General features: G+C 51.6%; 5 protein-coding genes across 5 annotated transcripts; 1 reads left to right on the top strand and 4 right to left on the bottom strand.

The window, feature by feature from the left end:
• Nucleotides 1-99: 99 nt before the first annotated feature.
• On the top strand, nucleotides 100-4,381 carry N7539_007900 (uncharacterized protein; the record flags this gene model as incomplete). The annotated part of the gene is made up of 7 exons (XM_056937501.1): nucleotides 100-1,174; nucleotides 1,232-1,730; nucleotides 2,122-2,224; nucleotides 2,290-2,810; nucleotides 2,876-3,521; nucleotides 3,588-4,217; nucleotides 4,295-4,381. 7 exons carry the CDS (start codon nucleotides 100-102, stop codon nucleotides 4,379-4,381), a joined length of 3,561 nt encoding a protein of 1,186 aa, XP_056787366.1.
• Nucleotides 4,382-5,107: 726 nt separating this feature from the next.
• N7539_007899 (uncharacterized protein) lies at nucleotides 5,108-7,459 on the bottom strand (the record flags this gene model as incomplete). Its single annotated transcript, XM_056937500.1, has 5 exons — nucleotides 5,108-5,639; nucleotides 5,764-6,090; nucleotides 6,176-6,549; nucleotides 6,642-7,194; nucleotides 7,281-7,459. 5 exons carry the CDS (start codon nucleotides 7,457-7,459, stop codon nucleotides 5,108-5,110), a joined length of 1,965 nt encoding a protein of 654 aa, XP_056787365.1.
• Nucleotides 7,460-8,682: 1,223 nt separating this feature from the next.
• On the bottom strand, nucleotides 8,683-13,113 carry N7539_007898 (DNA-directed RNA polymerase III core subunit RPO31; the record flags this gene model as incomplete). Its single annotated transcript, XM_056937499.1, has 2 exons — nucleotides 8,683-12,931; nucleotides 13,019-13,113. The coding sequence occupies 2 exons, from the start codon at nucleotides 13,111-13,113 to the stop codon at nucleotides 8,683-8,685; spliced, it is 4,344 nt and encodes a 1,447-aa protein (XP_056787364.1).
• A 956-nt stretch (nucleotides 13,114-14,069) lies between these two features.
• Nucleotides 14,070-15,008, bottom strand: N7539_007897 (phytanoyl-CoA dioxygenase family protein; the record flags this gene model as incomplete). The annotated part of the gene is made up of 1 exon (XM_056937498.1): nucleotides 14,070-15,008. One exon carries the CDS (start codon nucleotides 15,006-15,008, stop codon nucleotides 14,070-14,072), a length of 939 nt encoding a protein of 312 aa, XP_056787363.1.
• An 806-nt stretch (nucleotides 15,009-15,814) lies between these two features.
• On the bottom strand, nucleotides 15,815-18,521 carry N7539_007896 (uncharacterized protein; the record flags this gene model as incomplete). Its single annotated transcript, XM_056937497.1, has 2 exons — nucleotides 15,815-18,239; nucleotides 18,304-18,521. 2 exons carry the CDS (start codon nucleotides 18,519-18,521, stop codon nucleotides 15,815-15,817), a joined length of 2,643 nt encoding a protein of 880 aa, XP_056787362.1.
• Nucleotides 18,522-19,963: the final 1,442 nt, after the last annotated feature.

Raw genomic sequence — 19,963 nt, 5'->3', positions numbered from 1 at the left:
CAGCACTTGAGGGAGTCTTTTGATGCACGTGATCCAGCGAAAGTACTGGCAATAAACGTCCTCGACGCCGTCGGTTCAGCTTGTGGAAGGCACGGCACCATGGAGCAGTCGTCGGCACAGAACTCGATGCCGGGTCTGCCCCATGCGGGCGCATCCTCGGGTGTCGCGTCGGTGTCTGATTACTGGCCCCCTTTGGACATGATCTTTCCCGACTCTCATCTCCAATTTCAATCAGCTCAGCCATCTCAAGCGCAGAATCCATCTGCACAGCAACAGCAGCAGCAGGCGCCAATGGGAATCACCTGGGATCACCCTGTTTTTCATCAACAACAGCAACGGGCCCCACACCAACAAAATCCCATAAACGCTCATACAGACCCCAATCATGGCATCTATTCCACGATCCCGCCTCCATCCTGGCAGCACAATACTCTGCCATCCGCGGCTCGATTCGAAGACTCTGCCCCATATTCGTCTCATCCGCAGGCCGCACAATACCAGCAGGGCCAGATGGCGTTTGACTCAGGTCCTATCGCGACACCCGAAAGCTCGGTCTTCCCGTCGTACTACCAGCAGAATTTCTTCCATCCACAGCAGATTTCTCTGGATGGGACATTCTCACAGCGACCTGCTCAGTCGCAACAGCCGCCGCAGCGACAGCTGTCTCGAACTCCGCAGCAAACGCAGCGGCAACAACAGCAGCAACAGCATCAGCAACTGTCAGCACCGTCGCATCCACCTCAGTCCCAGCCGCCGCCACAACCACAACCACAGCCACAGCAGCAGCAGCAGCAGCAGCAACAACAACAACCGCAATTACAACAGGGGCAGCAGCAGCGCCCGCAACACCTGGAGTATTCCAATGGTGGTCACCATTCTACAACGCAATACCCACTCTCCGCGAGCTACTCCCAAGACATGATGACGAACACGATCGATCTCACGAACGACGGCTACCCCAATACTGGGGCAGCTTCACATCAAACAATTGATCCCTCGTATCTCGACGGGCTCGCACGCTCTTCGAATGCATCTCACACTCTTCCCCATGACTTCTCCTTCAACAGTCCGGCGGACTATCAAACACCCGACGGAATGTTCAATTACTTCCAGAATGATTTCCATGTCCAGCCACAGGTTGGAGTTCCTAGACCAAAAGGGACTTCTCAGCCCGGTACGAAAATGCCGAACCTCTCTCCTCTGGAAACCTCTATCTCATCACATTCTGTAGGCGTCCTTGCCTCAGGGGCTTCTGGAGATTCTCACCAACCCGGTCCAACCAGCCAGCCAGCAAAGGCTCAAGTTAATAAATCATCTCAACCAAAGAAGACCGCAAAGAAGAACCAGAAGACTCGAAAGAATGGATCTGAAAGTGAGACGTCTGGCGAGTCTGATCTGGAAGTGGAGCCTGAACCATCCCCACTACCTCCGACTCGTCCGACCGATCCCATTGAGGCTGCAAGTTATGACACTACAAAGGCAGTATGGTCTCCACGTAACTTGCATGTTCCCGCGGAGAAGGTAAAGGCTTCTTTGGTAGCATTTAAGGATGTTGTTAAGGCACTCCGTGACGGCTGGAAAGACCAGGTACAAGCCATGAAAACTGCAGAGAACCAGGGAGACAACGATAAGGCATCTCAAATTAAGCAATCGGTCTCTCTCTATCGTCGCACAATGGAGAGAATCATCTCTACCACGTTTGAGACCGGTCACCCTGTCATCATTGAAAAGTATGTATACCCGATGCGGCGTTCTTTCCTATCTGTCAAAGTTGATATTTGGTCTGCAATTTGTGATTGCCTCATTCCCTATCATTCTGACCTTGGACACTTGTTGCACCATCTTGCTACATGTGGATCTGAGACGTGCTCGAAGTCAATTTCCATCAGATTTGCGGGATATTCATTAAGGACCAAGTCATATTGTGACCTGTGCTGCTGGCATACCAACAGTCTCGGGCAATCTGAAAATGTTCCCGTACTTCGACCTCTCACGTGATCACGGGGCTGCAGCACCCAATTGGCTTTCATTCCTCCCATACAATATCTTTGCCATCAGACCATAATCACTTTGTCTGTCTCGTTTAACGACATTTATACTGACCAGACATCTATAATGCAGGCTTGGCGAACATCCGATGACTCTCTCTGTGTTCTACTCATTCCTAGCCGACCGGTTTCAGGCTGCTGACCTGGACGGTTCATTGACCATCAGCCTACTGAAGGTTCGTTTGATCTCAGCACATCCATTTTCTTAGACTGAGAATCGTTTCACTCACAAATATCTTAGCTTCTCGCGCGATTCGTGACTGTAGACGAGGAACTACTCCAGAAAACGAACATGGCTAAATTGCTTCCTCGTTTTGTCAAGAAGGGCACCTCATCCACTAAGGAACTCGCGCAGAATATCCTAGACAATGCTGCTGTCTCTACCAAAAGAAAACAAAGTAATACAAAGCCACCTAAAGAGGAGTCACCTGCCAAGCGCGACTCGCCCTCGGTGGAAATCGCCGGAGTTAAACGTTCTCGTGATAATGAGAGTCACGCTCAGCCCGCCACGAAACGCATGGTGGTCACCTCGAGTTCCAGAGAGAACGGAAAGTCGTCTCCTGCGCCGGTGGGCCCTGTCAAAAGAGCTGAAAATGGCTCACAGAATGGCAAGCCTCCCACTACCCAGGTTGCTCCGCGGCCCAAGGCTCCGGTGGCTGCCCCTAAGCCCACAGTATTCTTCGGTGCACTGAGTTCTGCATCCAAGAGACTGGGTACTACGAATGCAGAGAGAAAAGCCGCCCAGGCAGCTGCCAAATCTACGTATGTCCAAATCACATCACTCTGAAACCAAGTCATGTCCTGTGGAAGTATTAATCATTCTTCAGACCACCCCCGGAAACGAAAGAAAAGCCCGCCCCACCTGCGCCAAAGCCAGCATTTTCATTTGGGGACCTCATGGCTGATCTCAACAAGCCAAAGCAAGCCGTCGTTGCGAAGCCTTCTGAGGATGTCCCGCTCGAAACTGAGGAGGAGCGACAGAAGCGGCTCCGGAAAGAGGCTCGACGTAAACTTCGTGTTACCTGGAAGCCGGATGAGTCCTTGACAGAGATCAGATTATTCACCCATGATCCTGACGAGGAGCTCGGCCCGGGAGATGGATCCCTACGTAGTATGGGTGATGTCAAGGGCGAAGGTAGTGTGCTCAAGCTTCACAAGGATCTAGAGGAGCTTGAGGAGGACGATCTTGGTGGCATTCGGGAGGTATCATTGAGTCCCTACGCCGAGTTGTCTGAAATCCTCATCGAGTCTTCGGAAATGAAGTCGGCGAACTTCATTAAACGAGGTGGTGATGAGCAGCCCGTCAGCCAGGAGAAGTCAGAGCAAGACCAACGCGAGGCGACGACACTTATGGTCTTTCATCCATCTCCCGCGGATGTGCCTTCCACCCCGAAAGAACCTCCTGCTGCTGCTGACCCCGGTGAGAGCGCTACCGAAGTGGTGCCATTCGGCGATATCCCGGACAACGTGAAGGTATGATATCCGCAGTTCGGTACTTCGATAGCTCCGATGTGGGAAATTGTCTAACGATCACAACAGATTCGGCAAGAACGGTACTACGAGTTTATCAATCCCAAGCCCGCGCCGGTCTCCAGCTCAATGCCGGTCCCTGGTGTTCCCAGTGCTCCCGCTGCTGTGCAGGCCGGGACTCCCGGTTTCGACATCTCCAATTTGCTCAAACTGATAAATGCTGGTACGGCGCCGCAACCACCTGCAGTCGCTGCACCAAGCCAGCCGGCGGCCCAGCAATCACCTTTGTCTGACCTCGAGCGAACGATCAACATGTTCCGTCAGCAACAGACGCAACCAACAATTCCTCAGATACCTCAAATCCCTCAGGTTCCACTTCCCCAGGTTTCGCAGGTTCCTATGACGCAGCCGCAGGTTGCGCCAGGTGGCGTAAACTTCCAACAGCTCATGAATGTCATGCAGCAATTTCAACAAGGTGGTGCTTTCCCTCCGAATCAACCGGCGCAAACACAATCTGCAATGGCCCCCGGCATGGGCGCCATGCTGTCACAGTTCACCGCTCAAAACCAGCAGGCCGTCTCATCCACGCACTATGAGGACCCTGAGCGTAAGCGAACACGCGATGTCGGTCAGTATGGCGATCAGTATGATAGCCAGTGGAGTCGCGGCAAGCGAACTAAAGCCAACGACCCCAAGCCTGTATGTTCCAACCCTTTTTCCCCCCAATTCCTCGAGGCGCATATCGCGACTTTGTACTAATGAACTTTCGAAAACAGTACAAGGTCGGACTGGTCGCCTGCAGATTCTGGAAAGAAGGTAAATGTAGGAAAGGCGACAACTGTACTTTCCGGCACGACCCATGATCTTTCAGTATTCATCAAAGAGCCGAACTACCCATGGATCTCTTCGACGATCATCCTGAGCAATCGTCTAATTTCCAGACTCGCACCCTTGCCTATCACAGCCACTACGATTATTCAAGTCCTTATGTATTTTTAACTTGCATTTCCCTTCACGACGGGGCACGCCGTCGAACCAAACCTTATTCCCATGAACGAGACCGTCCGGGCCGTTCCAGACAACCTCTCCTTTGCATTTTTCGAGGTTCTTTTCCAGGCGGTCCCTTCTATTCGAAACCAAAAACACTTGCATAGCGCCCTTCCACGTCGGGCGCATTAGGTGGCACTCGGCGTTTCTCGATCCCTATCTTACTTTTCTTTCACGACAATGTGGCCGCCGGACCTTCGATATCATCTCTGTTACTTCGAAGTTGTCTGTGTGGAATCATCCCCGGCACACTTGGCTGCAACCACTGGTTCACCGGCGCATGTATCTCTCTACCCTTGCGCTTTGTCAGAGCATTGCGAAGAAGCGCGATGTATCATAGGATAATTCCTCCCAGATTATGGATTAGCAAATTATCTCTCTTTTATTTAAAAGATTAAGTGACTACACTTAGGACTTGGAAGAAGTTTTAGAGCAGAAAATATCCGGTATAGCACATCGTATCTTGCAAGAAATGATTCACAATTCGATTCGAAGTTTGTCCAGAGGCCACCATCCTGGACATTTGCCCCCAGGCTTAGTACTTACGTGGAAAAAGAATCAGGCCTCCTCCCAACTAGACGTGATGTACCCTCGTACATCCGCTCCAGAATGTTTCGCATGAGCTCGACGTCAGGAGCTTCCGCGCCCCACTCCTTTAACGTTCGAATCGACATCCGCATAAGCGCAGGCCAGTTTTGCGGCGGCTCAAGGATCCAGCCAGGCTTACAGGCATGAAAGTTACTGAGCACGGCGGCGATGATCTGCACGGCGGCACCGAAGCTGCTCCTCATAACGTTCCAGATCCACTCATGGCGGAACTGATACCACCAGTAAGGAATGATTTCAGCGCAATTTGTGAGGGCGTTGTGAGCGTGCATGAAGATTTGCTGGAGGATTGCTGCGTTTTCTTGGGCTTCGGGTGGTAGGAGGTGGACGTGACATGCGAGGTAGAGGACTGGACGGTATATCTTTTCCAGAGATATTGCACGGCGACCCCAGAGGTACCATTGGACACGCTCAAAGTCCTTAGCCTGTGATGCACTTGACACTAGTTGTTCTCGAGTCATGTTGTACCTAGGAGGCAAAAAAAAACAATTAGTCAATGGATGCATAGGGTGTTTATAGGCCGTGACTGGATTTAGAAATTCGGCTTTGATAAGAGGTCTCTAAATCAAGAGAGAGGTCCACTTCTACATACCATTCCTCAATCACTTGAATAGCGTCTGAAGTTCTTCGTATGACACGTGCAGCGTCACTGAGCCATCGCCTTTCACCATCACGCCATAAATCTACCAGTGTGTCGTTCACAGTCCGGCGGTTGCAAATTGAGCCTATGTAGAGGATCCAGCCCTTCGATTCATCTGTATCGCTGAGTATGAGATCATTCTGTGTCTTGACAGGACTGCTGTGATCCTCTTCCATTTTGTCTTCCGGGGATGTCGAATTGGTCTTGGAAGGGAAGGGATCCGAATAGCCCAGATTCTCTAAGCCACTACTCCACAGAGGTAGCTCACTCTGCATTTCGCTAAAAAGTTTTCGAGACACGGTCAGTGACGAGCACTTTGATTGTGCAAGTATTATCTGCGAACAAATTCGGACAAGGTACTTACTGTTCAGCCTGAATACATGACCAATAGAGACGCGACTCGAGATTGTGGTAATCGGTATCAGCCGCCCACTGCTTCCTGCATATGGATCGGAGGCGTACTTCTAGCCTGCAAGACGCCTGCTGAAAACAGAACCATGCCTGTAAGGGACGCATCATATGTCGATGGAAGGATCCGGCGAGCAGAAAGCAGGAAATGTCGGTGGGAGAAGTATGCAACGAGCCGAATCGTTGCTTTGCTGCATTGAAGTAGGTCTCTGCGAGTTCGAGATTATTGTCTGACGGCGGCGGTCTAGGCATAAGATCCAAGTTACGGTGGACTTCGCTTGGAGGAGCAAAATTTGTTGCAGAGCAGCAGCCGAGAGCGCATGCGAGGAGCTATAGGATTCGGCAAGAAATCCATCACATCTTTCGATGAGCTTTCATACTTTCTAAGCCACAACGGAGGTTCGAGCAAATCATCGACATACCACCTGACAGGACGGCCCGTCCCATCCCAACCCATGTAAGGTGACCTCCTTAGCATAGCGTTCAAGCTTGTCTCTGTCCACAACAGGGTTCCGGGGGTGTATCACCTGAATGTATCTGTGGCATAGACCTTGAATATCATCGAGAAGCAATCCGGCACCAAGTTGTCGGGGCGGTGGTATCACAGAGCTTTGCTGACTGTCTAGTGAATCCAGCAGAAACGAGCGGATGTGCTTCTCAGCTTCGGTCACAACCTGGTCGTAGACGGGCCATCGGATCATATGCTCCGGGGAGTTAGCTGCATAAAGCTTCAGGGGGTCATGTTCGTCGGATCGATCTTCGACCCCTGAAGTACTCGTGCGTAGATGGCTGCTGCCCGAGCGAAGATCCTCTCGGGGACTAGACTCGTTCTGCATTTTGGCCTCAAAAAAAGAGCTCCTGATGGAACGGCCCGAAGAGAGGGTGGAGCCACCATCTTTCTTGATATCCTCTAGTAACGAGGTGATATGTCCAAGTCGCGAGAGAATCTCATTGCTGGCCGAGTCAAAGCTACCCCTTTGACAAAGCGGTAAGAACTTAGCGACCTATGTCTCTTTTGACACCGACAGGGACCAGGAATACCAGCCACACGTCGAACTCACTGTGTAGGATGCGGCGAGGTCTCGGGGTAGATGCATTCGACCCCTTGAATGGAGCAATAGCTGCAGACGGGTCTTGAATTGTCGCACCGAGTCTTCCGCAGGCGGCAAGTCTGACACGCCGTGGGAGCTCGTGTGCGACTCTCGCGCTTCCTGCCGAGTCTGGGCTCCGCGATATCCATGATGCTGGCCGCCGAATGGAGACCGGTTGATTACCCTGTTGAGAAAGGTCGGCCTGAGATCATGCAATAGTGTCGGGGAGTATCGGGGAGCCGGGGAGAATATATTGTTGTCGAGTTATCTCGCCAGACGCGTGCGTGACTGAGGGACGGCGTCATGTACCGAAGAGAGGGGCGGAGCCCTGCCGTCTCAGCTGACAAAAGTTCCAGCTCGAATGGAAAGGACGGTACTGTTGCTTGATCCATTCATTGTACTTCTCACACTGCCTGTTCGGTTGTCGTGGACCGGGTGTCTTGGTGTGACCGGATGAGGCAAAGGGTTGCCGTCGAACAAAGAAAGCCAGAACTCTCTCATGGACTGGTCAACGCTTCGGCCTCACCTGTAAGATGCTCAGGTTGGAGCAGGGATGCGATTTTGGGTACCCAATCCAGTGTGTTTCCATGCCAACTTTGGGCTCGACCTTTCTCTTTCCGGACGGCTTGGCACCGTGGCCATACTCCCTGTCGTGGAACCCTTTGGCATGCGCCAGTGCGAAGCAAGGCATTCGAACGCAAGCTATCAACGATCGCATAACATGGTAGCGTCCAAAGACCTGTTCGGCGATCGCGAATTCTCCCACGAGCTTGCTTCATGCTTAGCTGCCCCGCTTCACTCGTGGGAGCTGAGTCGATGACATCGGCCAAGCTTCTGGATACCCCAGTTGGAATCCACACTCCGGCAGGGACCGTCGTTGGATGTCGCTGATTCGCCCTCGCAAGGCCTGTCAGCTTGCGGCATCAAGTATATGAATGGACCTACCGAGGATATAGCAAAGTAATTATCATGATCATGAAGTAGTAGGGTAAACCATAGCTAGCAGGTCGCATTCTGCGTCGGATGTTGTGAGATTGCCAGAGAGGTCACAATCGGCGGCACTAGAAAATGTCGTCCCGATGAACGATGCCCCGTGACGGCACATGACCGTTTCCTACATTGTGGGGGAGTTGCACAAGAGTCAAGAATGTAGAATCGTCTGTTACATTTCATCAACATCGCTAACGTCACAAAAAAAGCAGCAGAATCGTTCCCGAAGCGCCGAGGAATTCGAATGTACATAGATGAAGAGACCGTGCATGGTAATTTCCTTCCAACGCCCTATCCAAAGAAAGATGAAGTCAAGATGCAGAAGAGGCCATGAAATGCAAGACGCGAGAATTATTCTTTCGTCACCGCCGACAGGCTGCGATCAGCGAAGTCGTTTTTTGCCCTTGCTCTGAGGAGCCTCACACAGCTCGGTCCAGGCGTCTTCAAACCCAGTCTTGCGAGCACCGATCTGACCCTCGTAGAAATCGAGCTTGCGAACAACTTCCATGGCACCGGTACCCAGACCCATCGTCTTGCCCATGATAATGCATTCGGAAACACCTTCAATCAAATCAGTGCGACCAGCACCACCGGCATCGAACAAATGATCCGCGGTCTTCTCGAAAGAGGCAAGCTGCAGAACAGAGTCACGCATCTTAGCGAGACCGAAACGGGTGATGCCCAGCACCTCTCCCTTGTAAGTCATCACATCAGCGAGGAGTTGCATGTGACGGGGATCGATGTCCATGTCTTTCATGACCTCGCTAATTTCGGTAATGATGGTACTCCGAGCAGCTTCAATGCCAAGCACCTCACGGGCCTCGATGACATTGTTCGTCCTGGTACGGAGACCGTCAACACCGGCAGTAGTCATACATTGCTTCAAGCCGTAACCTTCAACCAGAAGCGTGTTGGTGGTGCCCTTCTCGTCGGTCCGAATGATGGCACGTGCGGCCTGAGGATGACCCATGATTTGAATATTAGGCATCAAACGCTTCAGGTGCTTGAGACGCAGGAATGGATCCGCACTAGTAGCGGCGATCTCAGTCTTGGACAAGCCCTGCTTGCTAACGGGGTCGAGGTCGATGACAAGAGTGATAGCGTTACGGCTTGTGCGGAACTTCAGGTCATCACCCTTGAATCGTTTGTGATTCTTGATCGCAGCCACAATCTGAGGCATGGTGATTTCAAGCTGGAGATTGTCAATCGTCTGTTGGTTGATCTTAGCGGTGATGTAGGCCTCGCTGCCCGTCCACACCTCAGTGATAGAGTGAATGACGTCCCGCAAGTAGGTTTTCTCAATGCGACCTTTGACAATACGGGCCGAAGCAAGTTGATCCTTGGTGACAAGCTCGCATGCAATAACCGGAGTACTGATCTCTTTCGAAGCGTTGATGATTTCCTTGATACGAGGCACACCCTGGGTGATACTCATACCGGCAACACCAGCGAAATGGAAAGTTTTCAGTGTCATCTGAGTACCAGGCTCACCAATCGACTGGGCGCCGACTGCACCTACAGCATGGCCAGGCTCGACTTGAGCCTTCTTGTACTTGAGCAGACAGGCAGTGATGAAAGCTCTGAGCGTGGTCTCGGTCAACTTGCCAGTGTGATCCAAGCCCTTGCGGCTTCTCGCATCGGAGGGATCGTAGTCACCGCCACGAGAAATCAGTTTCTCAGCCTTATCCTGAACGTATTGCTCAATCGAATCGAGGAAATCACGAGCACTTTCGAATTGGTCAACACCATGATCACTCCTGTCCATGTAGCCGAGCTCATTGCCCATGAGATCCTTGCGAACGAGTTTCGCACGCTCCTTCTCAAGCATCTCATGACACACGTCCATGATCTCCTGTGGCAACAAGCTGCGCTCGTCGTTGTTGTACGTGGTCGATTCTGAGTGAATGAAAGTCCGGTCAAAGTGTACTGGCTTGGCCTTGCCTTCCATGTCGACGGGATCCAGCTTATCATCACCGTACTGGAATTGCACAATTGCAGCCGAAGAATTTCGCACAGTGTCATCATATCTGGTAGATAGATCCTCAAGAGACTTCATCAAACGACGAGACATATAACCGGTTTCGGCAGTCTTGACAGCAGTATCAACCAGACCTTCACGACCGGACATGGCGTGGAAAATGAATTCAGTGGGTAGAAGACCTGAGAAGAAACTGTTTCGCACGAAACCCTTTGAAGGTGGCTGGCGTGCGTTTTTGGGGAAATGGGGGAGTGTTCGATCTTGGAAACCGTCCTGAACACGAGAACCCCCAATAATCTGCTGGCCGACGAGAGCAACCATCTGGGACACGTTGATACTGGAACCCTTGGAACCGGACGTAGCCATGATCAGGGGCGAATTGTATTTGCTTAGCTGGGCAATACATTCGTCGCCAGCCTGTTGACGAACTTTACTGAGAATACCCGACAGTTGATTTTCCATGGTCTGCAACTCGTCACAACCGGGATATTTCTCAAGCGTGCCGGACTTGTACTTGGCGATGACCTCGTCACAAGCGGCGTAGGCTGCTTCCACAAGGTCATTCTTCGACTGAACTAGACGGGCGCTGGGGTAGACGTCTCCAATACCGATGGAAAAGCCGATGTTCGTAAACCAACGGGCCGATAATTTTGAAAGACGGTTCATGCCCTCCGCGGCAGCCGGCGGACCATAATCACGAAGCATGATGTAGAACACATTGTCTTTCTTTCCGGAACCGATTGTGGATTTGTCCATCACACCGCACATGACTTCGGAGTTACGGATCACGAGCCAGCCATCATTGGGATCCAAATCCTTGGGTCGACCATCTTTGGGCTGTTTAAACTCCCGACAAGCAGCGTCAAGATTGACAAGCACTGGATCCTCCTTGTTAGGGTGCATCAGAATGTTGAACACTTGCTTACCGGTCCAAAGCATCTGAGGTTTGAGCACCGACGGAGGAGGAAGATCGAATTTTGTGTCATGGCCCAGCATGTAGAGACAAATTTGAGTGAATGATCGACGGTCAAAAAAGTTGTCTTTGCTACTGAGCAGGTAGGCGGCACTGATGAAATCCTGAATGGCAGAAATGATGGGTTCGCCGTTCTTCGGTGTGGCCAAGTTGTTCTTGACACCCATCAGCTCCATGGCCTCTGCTCTTGCCTCTTCCGTCTGAGGTACGTGCAAGTTCATTTCATCTCCGTCGAAATCAGCGTTATAAGGATTACACACACATTCGTTCAAACGGAATGTGCGATGCGGCCGAACTCTGGCAAAGTGAGAAAGGATACTGAGCTTGTGCAGCGACGGCTGGCGGTTGAACAGGACGATGTCACCGTCCTCGATGTGACGCTCCACAGTGTCGCCCTCCTGCAGCTCATTGGCGACGTGCCTCAAGTTACCGTACTTCAACATCATCTTGAAGTCGGAATCCTTCTTCATGAGATAATTCGCGCCAGGCCACTTCTTGGACCCATTCAACACTCGCTGTTGGAGCTTTTCTTTGTTGTAGCGAGTCACAACTTCGGGGTATGTCATGTTCTTCGCCACGAGTTCAGGTACAGCGACCTCATCGACTCGCAGATTAGGATCGGGCGAGATGACTGTTCGTCCAGAGAAGTCGACACGCTTGCCTGACAAGTTTCCACGGAACCGACCCTGTTTACCTTTCAGTCGTTGCACGAAACCACGAATGGGTTTTCCTAGATCTGCCTTGTTCAAGCCCGGCACATCACTGTTGATATAGACCGCAAGCTGCAACTGCATGTAATCCCAACACTCCATGATTGTCTGAACAGGCGCACCCTTAAGTAGGGCGTTTTTGAGATTGATATTTGACTGCACAATGTCTCCCAGCTTAGCCGTCAAATCGTCTTCCGTCGAGGCGCCCTCCTGGCCCACGGAAGGCCGAATACAAACTGGAGGAGCAGGAATAAATTGCCACAAGAACATTTCCGGTCGAGCTTCCCTCGGATCAAGCCCCAGCAGCTCACAGTCGCTGTTGGAGATTTTCTTGAAAAGCTTCAGCACCCGCAATGCGTTCATGTCATCCTGTGCTTTCTTGAAATGTTTTTCAATCTCCGCATTCGAATGACGGGCTTCGGCAAAAGAGTCGTCGAAAACAGTCTTGCTGATTGGCGGCTGTTTCTTGACAGAGGTTGACGAGTTGAAGGCGCGGAACTTGTCGTGGATAATTTTCAAGGCACTTGAGCCGGCCTTTTTCACCACGCCGTTGATGGCCTGGCAGTGTTCGCATTGTCGGGTTTTTCGGCAACGTTCGTTGATCCGCTTAGCAATCTGCATTCGTCGAAGGTTGTCCAGACCCGGTCGGCGCATTTCACGCAAGAAGGCACGTCGCTCAGTCTCAGGAAGCAGGATGCGTGAACATTCCTTGCAAATCTCTTGTAAAATACCAATGACGCGCTTGAAGTAGCCTACGTGGAAGGCGGGCAGGACGAGTCGAACGTGACCGAAATGTCCGTTGCATTCCTTCAACATGTGTCCACAGGTCTTGCATTGTGCTGTTTTATTCGAGATACCCATGCGCGCGTCAAGCGGGCCATTGGATACAACCGCGCGATCATGATCAAGATCGAAGAATTTGCGATCTGAAACTTCGACAACGGCTTGGCTGACGATATCATCACTTGTTCTAAGGTGGAGGCGATACCACGTTAGCGACCAGCATGGCGCAAAAGCATTGACTTTACAAAGCAGAGAACTTCACGTTGACACTCACAGAACGCCGAATTTCAGCTCCTTAATGACCTTTGGAACACGATCGATGACCTGGGCCTTGCCCAGGTCGATCTGAGAGCTCTCTGGGGGCTGCATTGCGCCGTGGTCAAGGACAGGACATGGCCAGATGACTCAAGGCTGACTAGACTGTAACAAACGGATAGCCGGAGGGATCGACGACGCGTGCCCAGAATTTCGATTATTGACGCTCGCACAGCAGCCTTATTCAAGCGAATATGAGGTCAAAAAAGGGAAATGCCGATGCCGACCATGAGTTCTGAGGGACAAAGGAAGCAGGCGAAGACCAAGAGAGGAATAATCAGGAATATCGGCCGCGGCGGGGTCCGCGAACTTTTTTCTGCCATGAAAGCTCCCACCGCTCCGGAGCATGGACGACACGCTGTAGCAGCCAATCAAATCATTGAGACCGACTCTACAATAACGGTAGTATGCACATGCATGCTCTGCACAGCCTCGACCATTCAAGTCCGAGAAGACACAAGTACCCAGCTCGTGTCTTCAACAACCAAGCAGTTGACGCCAACTAATTGGCAAGACTCGTCTCTCAAAGTTCGCGATAAAATCCGCCTAACCCAAAAATCGAAATCATGATTGACATGTATCTAGATCCATCCATTCTGAAAAACTACGGCTTCATTCTCAACGTGGGACCTGGGCTTCACAGAGATCCAGTCTAGGTTTGAATATCAAGCTGCGACTTCCTGCATCCACAATTCAACCCATCATTTGGATATCTTCGACTTGCCTGCCCTGTCATGGAAGGGGTATATAGTGAAAGAACTACGCGGTCGCTTGGAAAAAAGACTTTAACATCAAAGTTGAACATTCACCAGCAGTTTCCTCATTATCGAAGACCGGGGCAGTTGCATGTACTGATCACAGAATCGTCACACACCAGGTTTGAATTGCAGTCAAGCCAACTGAAGCATATCGCGCAGTTTGGTGGCAAAATGGAATCTATTGACAATGCAGAGATATTCATTCAATGTGATGAATCGAGCTTCAATAGGTTCTGCTCAATGGGTGCTGACTCAAGCTTGATTCAACTTGGAGAATCCGCCCGCGGGGGGCTGCAGCCAGTTTCTCTTGTCGTAATCCCAGCCCTCCGCACCTTCGATGACGTGGAAGGTGTACGCATACCGACTGCGCGGGCTGGTGTTCTTCTCACTCTTGTGAAGCACGTTGCCGTGAATGAGGACCAGAGATCCAGCTTTGACGGTGAGAATCTCCAGGTCATCATCAGTGGGTTCATCAACTTTTTCCTCTTCCATGCCTTTGGGCAATGAGGGACCATCATTTGCGATGAATTCGGTCCCCTTGTTGTCGGCCTTTCTCACAAATCGACGCGCGATGTGGCCTCCCTTGCAGCCCTTGTGGGAGCCTTTCCACATGCCCAGGGTGGCATTACCCGGCCCGGAATCCTGCAAAGCATACCACCATCCGACAGCAGATGGCGGGTTGGTGTACAGGAATTCGGAGTCGCGATGCGATGGAACAGCTCCACCTATTGAGGGCTGCTTGCAGATGACCATGCTCTGAAGCACGCGGGGGTCAATAAAGCCAAGAGACTTCGCAATGGCGGCATTCTTCTCATTGAGCGAGATCGCCTTGAATGGAGGCGACAATGAGTGCAAAGAATGGCCGACCTTGTTGATGGCGAGATGCTTCGGTTTCAAAAGCGCAGGGCGGCCCGTTAAAGGATCGGGCTCGGAAGTGAAAGCTTCAGGCTCGAAAAAGAAGCGGATTTTGTCACCGGATTCTAGAAAGTATTCATCTCCCACGTGGTCGGATTGCTCGTCATCGCCGGTGGTGAATTGGGTGAGAGGATGAGACTCGAGAGAGAAATCATTCAGTAACTGATTGGTCTCTTTCAAGACAGCGTCAATGTCATCTTGACTCAAACATTCAGGAATAACGAGATAGCCATTCTCATGGAAGGAAGCGACCTGAGCTTCAGTCAAACCAGACATCTTGGTGCACGTATGATCCAGGTCAGTTGCCACGAGGACTTCTCCAGATTGTGGCAGAGGCGGGGAAGGATGATAAGCGATCTTGAATGATAGTTGACTGATCAAGAGCGGGTTGGTGGGTATCGGAGGCTGCCGTCGGCAATCGGCAACGCCTTTTCTGGAGCGATAAGAGCTCCGACAGCGAGAGGCTGTGGCTTGGGAGAACGGAGGTTGCAGGCAAACCCTGGTCGTGGAAAACGGATTTGATCAAGAATCCTTGTCGTTGGTACTGGATGTACCTAAGGTACTCGTAACCTGCGGTCGATCGTGCCCATACGCGTGTCAGTCATTATGTTCCAACCTATTCCCGAGACACGGCGCACTTTGAATTGATCCCAACTAAGAAACTAGCTCCTTTGCGTTACCCAAGCCCAAGTCACGATAGACCTTGGTCATCACTCAAGCACACCTCTGATTTGACTGCAGCACCCGACAACTCGTTGCTTTTTTTTTCGCCTCGGCTGAACGGGCCAATTACCAAATAACCATGAGGTGGAGATAACACAAGCCTCAAAAACTGGAAAGAAAGTGACAATTTGACTGAATAAATTGATACAATAAAAGCCAGAATTGGCAGCTTTTGCACGATTGAAAGACGCCGAAAATGGCCGGATATCTGAAAAAGCCAAACAGTCGCATCCCAATGCAAATTTGTATCACCCAAAACCACAAATATGTTTCACCCTCGAACGAACCAGTCGAAAAGGTCATCGATTCATATCATTGAAGCTGAAATCACAGTGTTCGTCTTCTTATTCATGAGATTCTCAACTAGCATATCCCATGGTCACCGAGGGTCGAGCGGGTGCGTATTTGCGCACGGCTCTGCTTGGGCTGCAACCCACAGAGCCAATGTCAATAGTCTTGAGTTCGCGGCTGAGGGCATCCATGCCCGGGTTCCCAGTCATCGCCTGGTTAGCTACCACGGGATACTCAGGAGCTCCATAGGAAACTGGCACCTTCGCTGGAAGAGGAGGCCCTGTATGGTAGTCGTACAATGGAGATCGAGAACCCGGGGAAGGGGACACAGAGCCACGGGATGAGCGTGGTCGCTCTCCAGGGGAAGGTTGGCCATAACCCCGACCGTTGGAGTAGCTACTATAGCTCTCCTGGCTACGTTCGCCGCGAGGGGGGGTCCGGTCCACAGGCTCGCGATTGTGAACATGTGACGGGGTGTATGCAATACTCGCTCGGTCATGCTCGGCCGGGGTGCGAAACCCTACACGCGGTGGCCCGGCAGGGCGAGCGGTATCGTTACCGCGAGATGTGGGACGTTGAGAATGTTTAAATCGGATGATCACTTCGGGTTTCCGGCCCTTTCTCTCAGGCTCGGGAGCCCAGGTATCGGTTGGAAGGTGGTCGGACGGATCGATCTCGCGACCATCATCTCCAATGATCGGCTGATCGGAGTCTCGATGAGGCTCGATCTGGCTGCGGAGGGCTGTATCTCGAGCCTGAGATAGAGTGTCGTACGCCGGCAAAGGCTCAGAGCCGCCTCCTGAACGAGAGGATCGGGGATTGAAGGAATCATATGAATCTGGAGAAAATGGCACAGATGAGCCTCGAGAGATCGGGGGCGCTGGGCTCACCGATTTCCGCGTGATCATACGGGAATCGGAGGTTTGCGAGATGCCTCGATGGCGTGTAGAGGCGCGGTCATCAATGGGCTGCGGAGACGTTCGAAGGGGGTAAATTGTGTTGTCGTAGGTCGAAGGAACGGCTGCAGACGCATACGATGGAGTAGCTACCGGAACCATGGCAGAGCTACTGGCTGCCGACAAGGGCTGCGGAATCATCATCTCATCCTCGAGATGACTCGCACTGCCTCTGCGGCTCAGGTGTCCCTCGTAGACGCGCTCACGCTCTTCACTCTCATATCCAGCCACCAGGCTCGCGGGCATGGTGGGGGATCGGTTATCTGTGTACACCGGACTGTACGGGGTGTAAGGTGGCTGTGAGTGAGGCACAGGTTGTTTTGTCGGGGACGGCGGTTGAGCCATGCGGGAGCGATGAACTGGAGGAGGTGGTGGCAGAGCGTCTTCTTCCTCATCTTCTACTCGCGGTTGCATTGTAGCATATTCCGGGTGATACGGATCCGACCGAGGGGCGGGAAGAGCCTTTAAAGCCCGCGGATGGTACCTGAAGTCATCTACTGGCCCAGATGATGAAGTCGGCCGCGAATATTGGAGGGGTGCGGGCTCTTCAACATAAGCTGAATGGTGCGGGGTGAAGGTTGAGACGTGACCAAATGTCATAGGGTTCGCAGTGTATTGCGGGGAAACAGCAGAGCCCTGCAGGTTGTGTGACTGTGCATGTCTGTCATATGTCATTCTTTCAGGCGCAATCATTGGCTCCAGTGATGGTTCTGGAATCGATCGATAGCTTTGAGGGACATGATCAGAATCGCCATGACTGCGAGAAGGAGCTACATGACGGGGTTCGTAATGCGCAGAAGGCGACTCGACGGACATCCGAGGATCTTGGACGTTGTTTCGAGTCGTATTCATAGGTTGAGCGTGTTGTGTCGGGTTAGAAGACTGGTCTTGGTAATATGGCTCGATGGAGCCATTAGTTTCCCTCGTCCTCGAATTCGGACCAACTTGGTTGTAGGTGGGCATACCGCGGGGAATTTCATGCTGAGTTTGTGCGTAGGTGGTGGCATCGGGTCTAGGAAGCTGAGTAGGCGCGGGTATGCTATGCGGTTGTTCTCGTGCCACGGGGCGAGATGGCTGAGGATGTTGTGGCGCCGCAGGCGCTGAGTGAGTGTGTTCCACCGTGGAGGGTCTATGTGCAGGAGCCGAATGCGTGGCAGCTCCAGAGGGATCAGTCGGCAGCGGACGTCTCTTCACTTTTTCCAGCGTCCGTGGTCCCGACAGCCCCGTAGATGTTGGGCCACTGCTGACGGTCTTGCCTTGTACCTTCTCTGCTGCCTCCTTCCGCTTCACGATGACTGCCTCGTCTTGTTGACGGGTGTCGTAGTAGGTCATCTCGATTCGAACGTCACCGGCATACTTGCCACGGCATTGCAGAGGGTGCCAGTGATCGTTCTGGCTTCCTCCTGGAATGATCAAGTTTTGTAAATCAATCCAAGTCTCTCCGATCAGATCCGTCTTCTTGTCGTCATTGAAGATGGAAACTTTGAGTTTGAAGTAATCTGGAGACTCGTGTACTGTGAATCTCAGCTCGTAGTCCCTGGCCGTGGCTTCGAGTCAGCGTCTGAGTCGGTGACAAGGAGGATATACTGATTGAATCTCACCATTTTGGGGTCTGTCCACCACGGAGATCTGTGGGTGTTTTCTTTGCTTCTTTGCCTAGCCGTGCTGCACAGTAAGGATTTTGCTTTCCCATCGTCTTCCGGTTAGGTAAGTTCTTTGCACGATCGATAATGGCGACCAGGGTGCCGATAGCAGGCCCGTCGACGGACATGTCCGCAAAGATACCGGCAGCATGATTGATCTTGGTCAGCTTTGACATGGTGGGAGATAGAGCAAGAACTTTGGGTCTTGCTCAGTCTTAGTAGCGATTGTAGAGGCTTGTCACAGAAGTCGCATCAACGAGGCTAGTAAATACAGCCCTGGGATGCTGTCGAAGATGAAGAGCAGGAGGAGGGGAAAGAATAAATGCCCTTGGCTGGAATGTCAAGACCGGTATTGGAGGGGGCTGGGGATCCCCGCTTGAACCCCTGTGATTGGGCAAGACCCCTGATATGATCTGACTTCAGAGTCTCCAGCACGGTGGATCCGGCCAATGTGACAATACATGACAATACACAAGGTTCCAGATCCACGATAAACAAAGTAACAAACCCATCTGTTTACCTGGACTGGGACTATCCAAGCTTATTTTGGATCCATAGGAATCAGGATACCTAGGTTTCCAATACAGTTGAACCATGAGATACTATTGCTACCCATTACATACTACCCAACACACACTACACACTACAGTACTACACTAGTGAACAGAGTCACAGACCACAAACCATTGTTTGGCGATTGGGCAAATACCAAAGCCACCCACATCCATCTCCAGCTCAGCCTACGTCAGCCCTACCATATTTACCGAGTACCGATTCGAACGTGCACGTGAATAATACCTCTATCAGCCGTCCTCACCAGCCTCTTTTCGAGCAAATGAAATTCGCAATGTACTTCGATCACTGACAGGCGTTCAGTCTAACCCTACCCGTTGGCAAGAGACGCGCTTCACGTTTCGCGTTTCTTAGTCCTTAAATACGACGAGACATGGAGTTCTTCAAGGAGCAGTGGATCAATCAGCAGCTAGGTTGGAGGAAGTGCAATTCTCGCGCTAGATTCAATATGCAATAATATGTATGCACTATGCAGGCCTGCAGTAGCCTGAAGTACGTATGCGCCATGTATAGATTGCCCAGCCACCACAGCCGCCAACCGCCGCATGGGATGTGGAACAAAGTCAAAGATACATTCTCCTCCCCCCCCCCACCGGGTAGTGTAATGATTGGTGCAATGGCTGAGAAACATGATTCTATGCGGCAGTGAGAACGTTGAATACCTGTTCACTCTCAGCACATTCTGACGGTTTTAATTTCCGACAGAGCCACCATCGGGCACTGGACCCCACTCGGGCGATTTGACTTAAAAACGATCCAGAACATCAGAAGGCGCTTACAGACTTCAAGCCAGGATTGCCATGACGACAAGCACCTGCAAACCCCACCGCTTTGTAGTGAAGTACAGAGATTTATAGTAAGTTATGTAGTATGTAGTATGTAGTTACTAACTACGTAGGGATGTGGTGTACTACTGCAATAGGTATAGGGTATCGAGTATAGACTCAAGAAAACTGGTCAGAACTACTTATCGTCCTGCGGGTCATTCGACCAGTCTAGATTATTTGACAAATACTGTCCAGTGTCTAACTTACTAGTCTGAGAT

Source organism: Penicillium diatomitis, assembly GCF_028827545.1.
Source record: "Penicillium diatomitis strain IBT 30728 chromosome Unknown utg000011l_segment0_segment0, whole genome shotgun sequence".
Taxonomy (NCBI): domain Eukaryota; kingdom Fungi; phylum Ascomycota; class Eurotiomycetes; order Eurotiales; family Aspergillaceae; genus Penicillium; species Penicillium diatomitis.
Note: the sequence above shows the minus strand (reverse complement) of the source record. Positions and strands in the feature narration are given on the sequence as shown.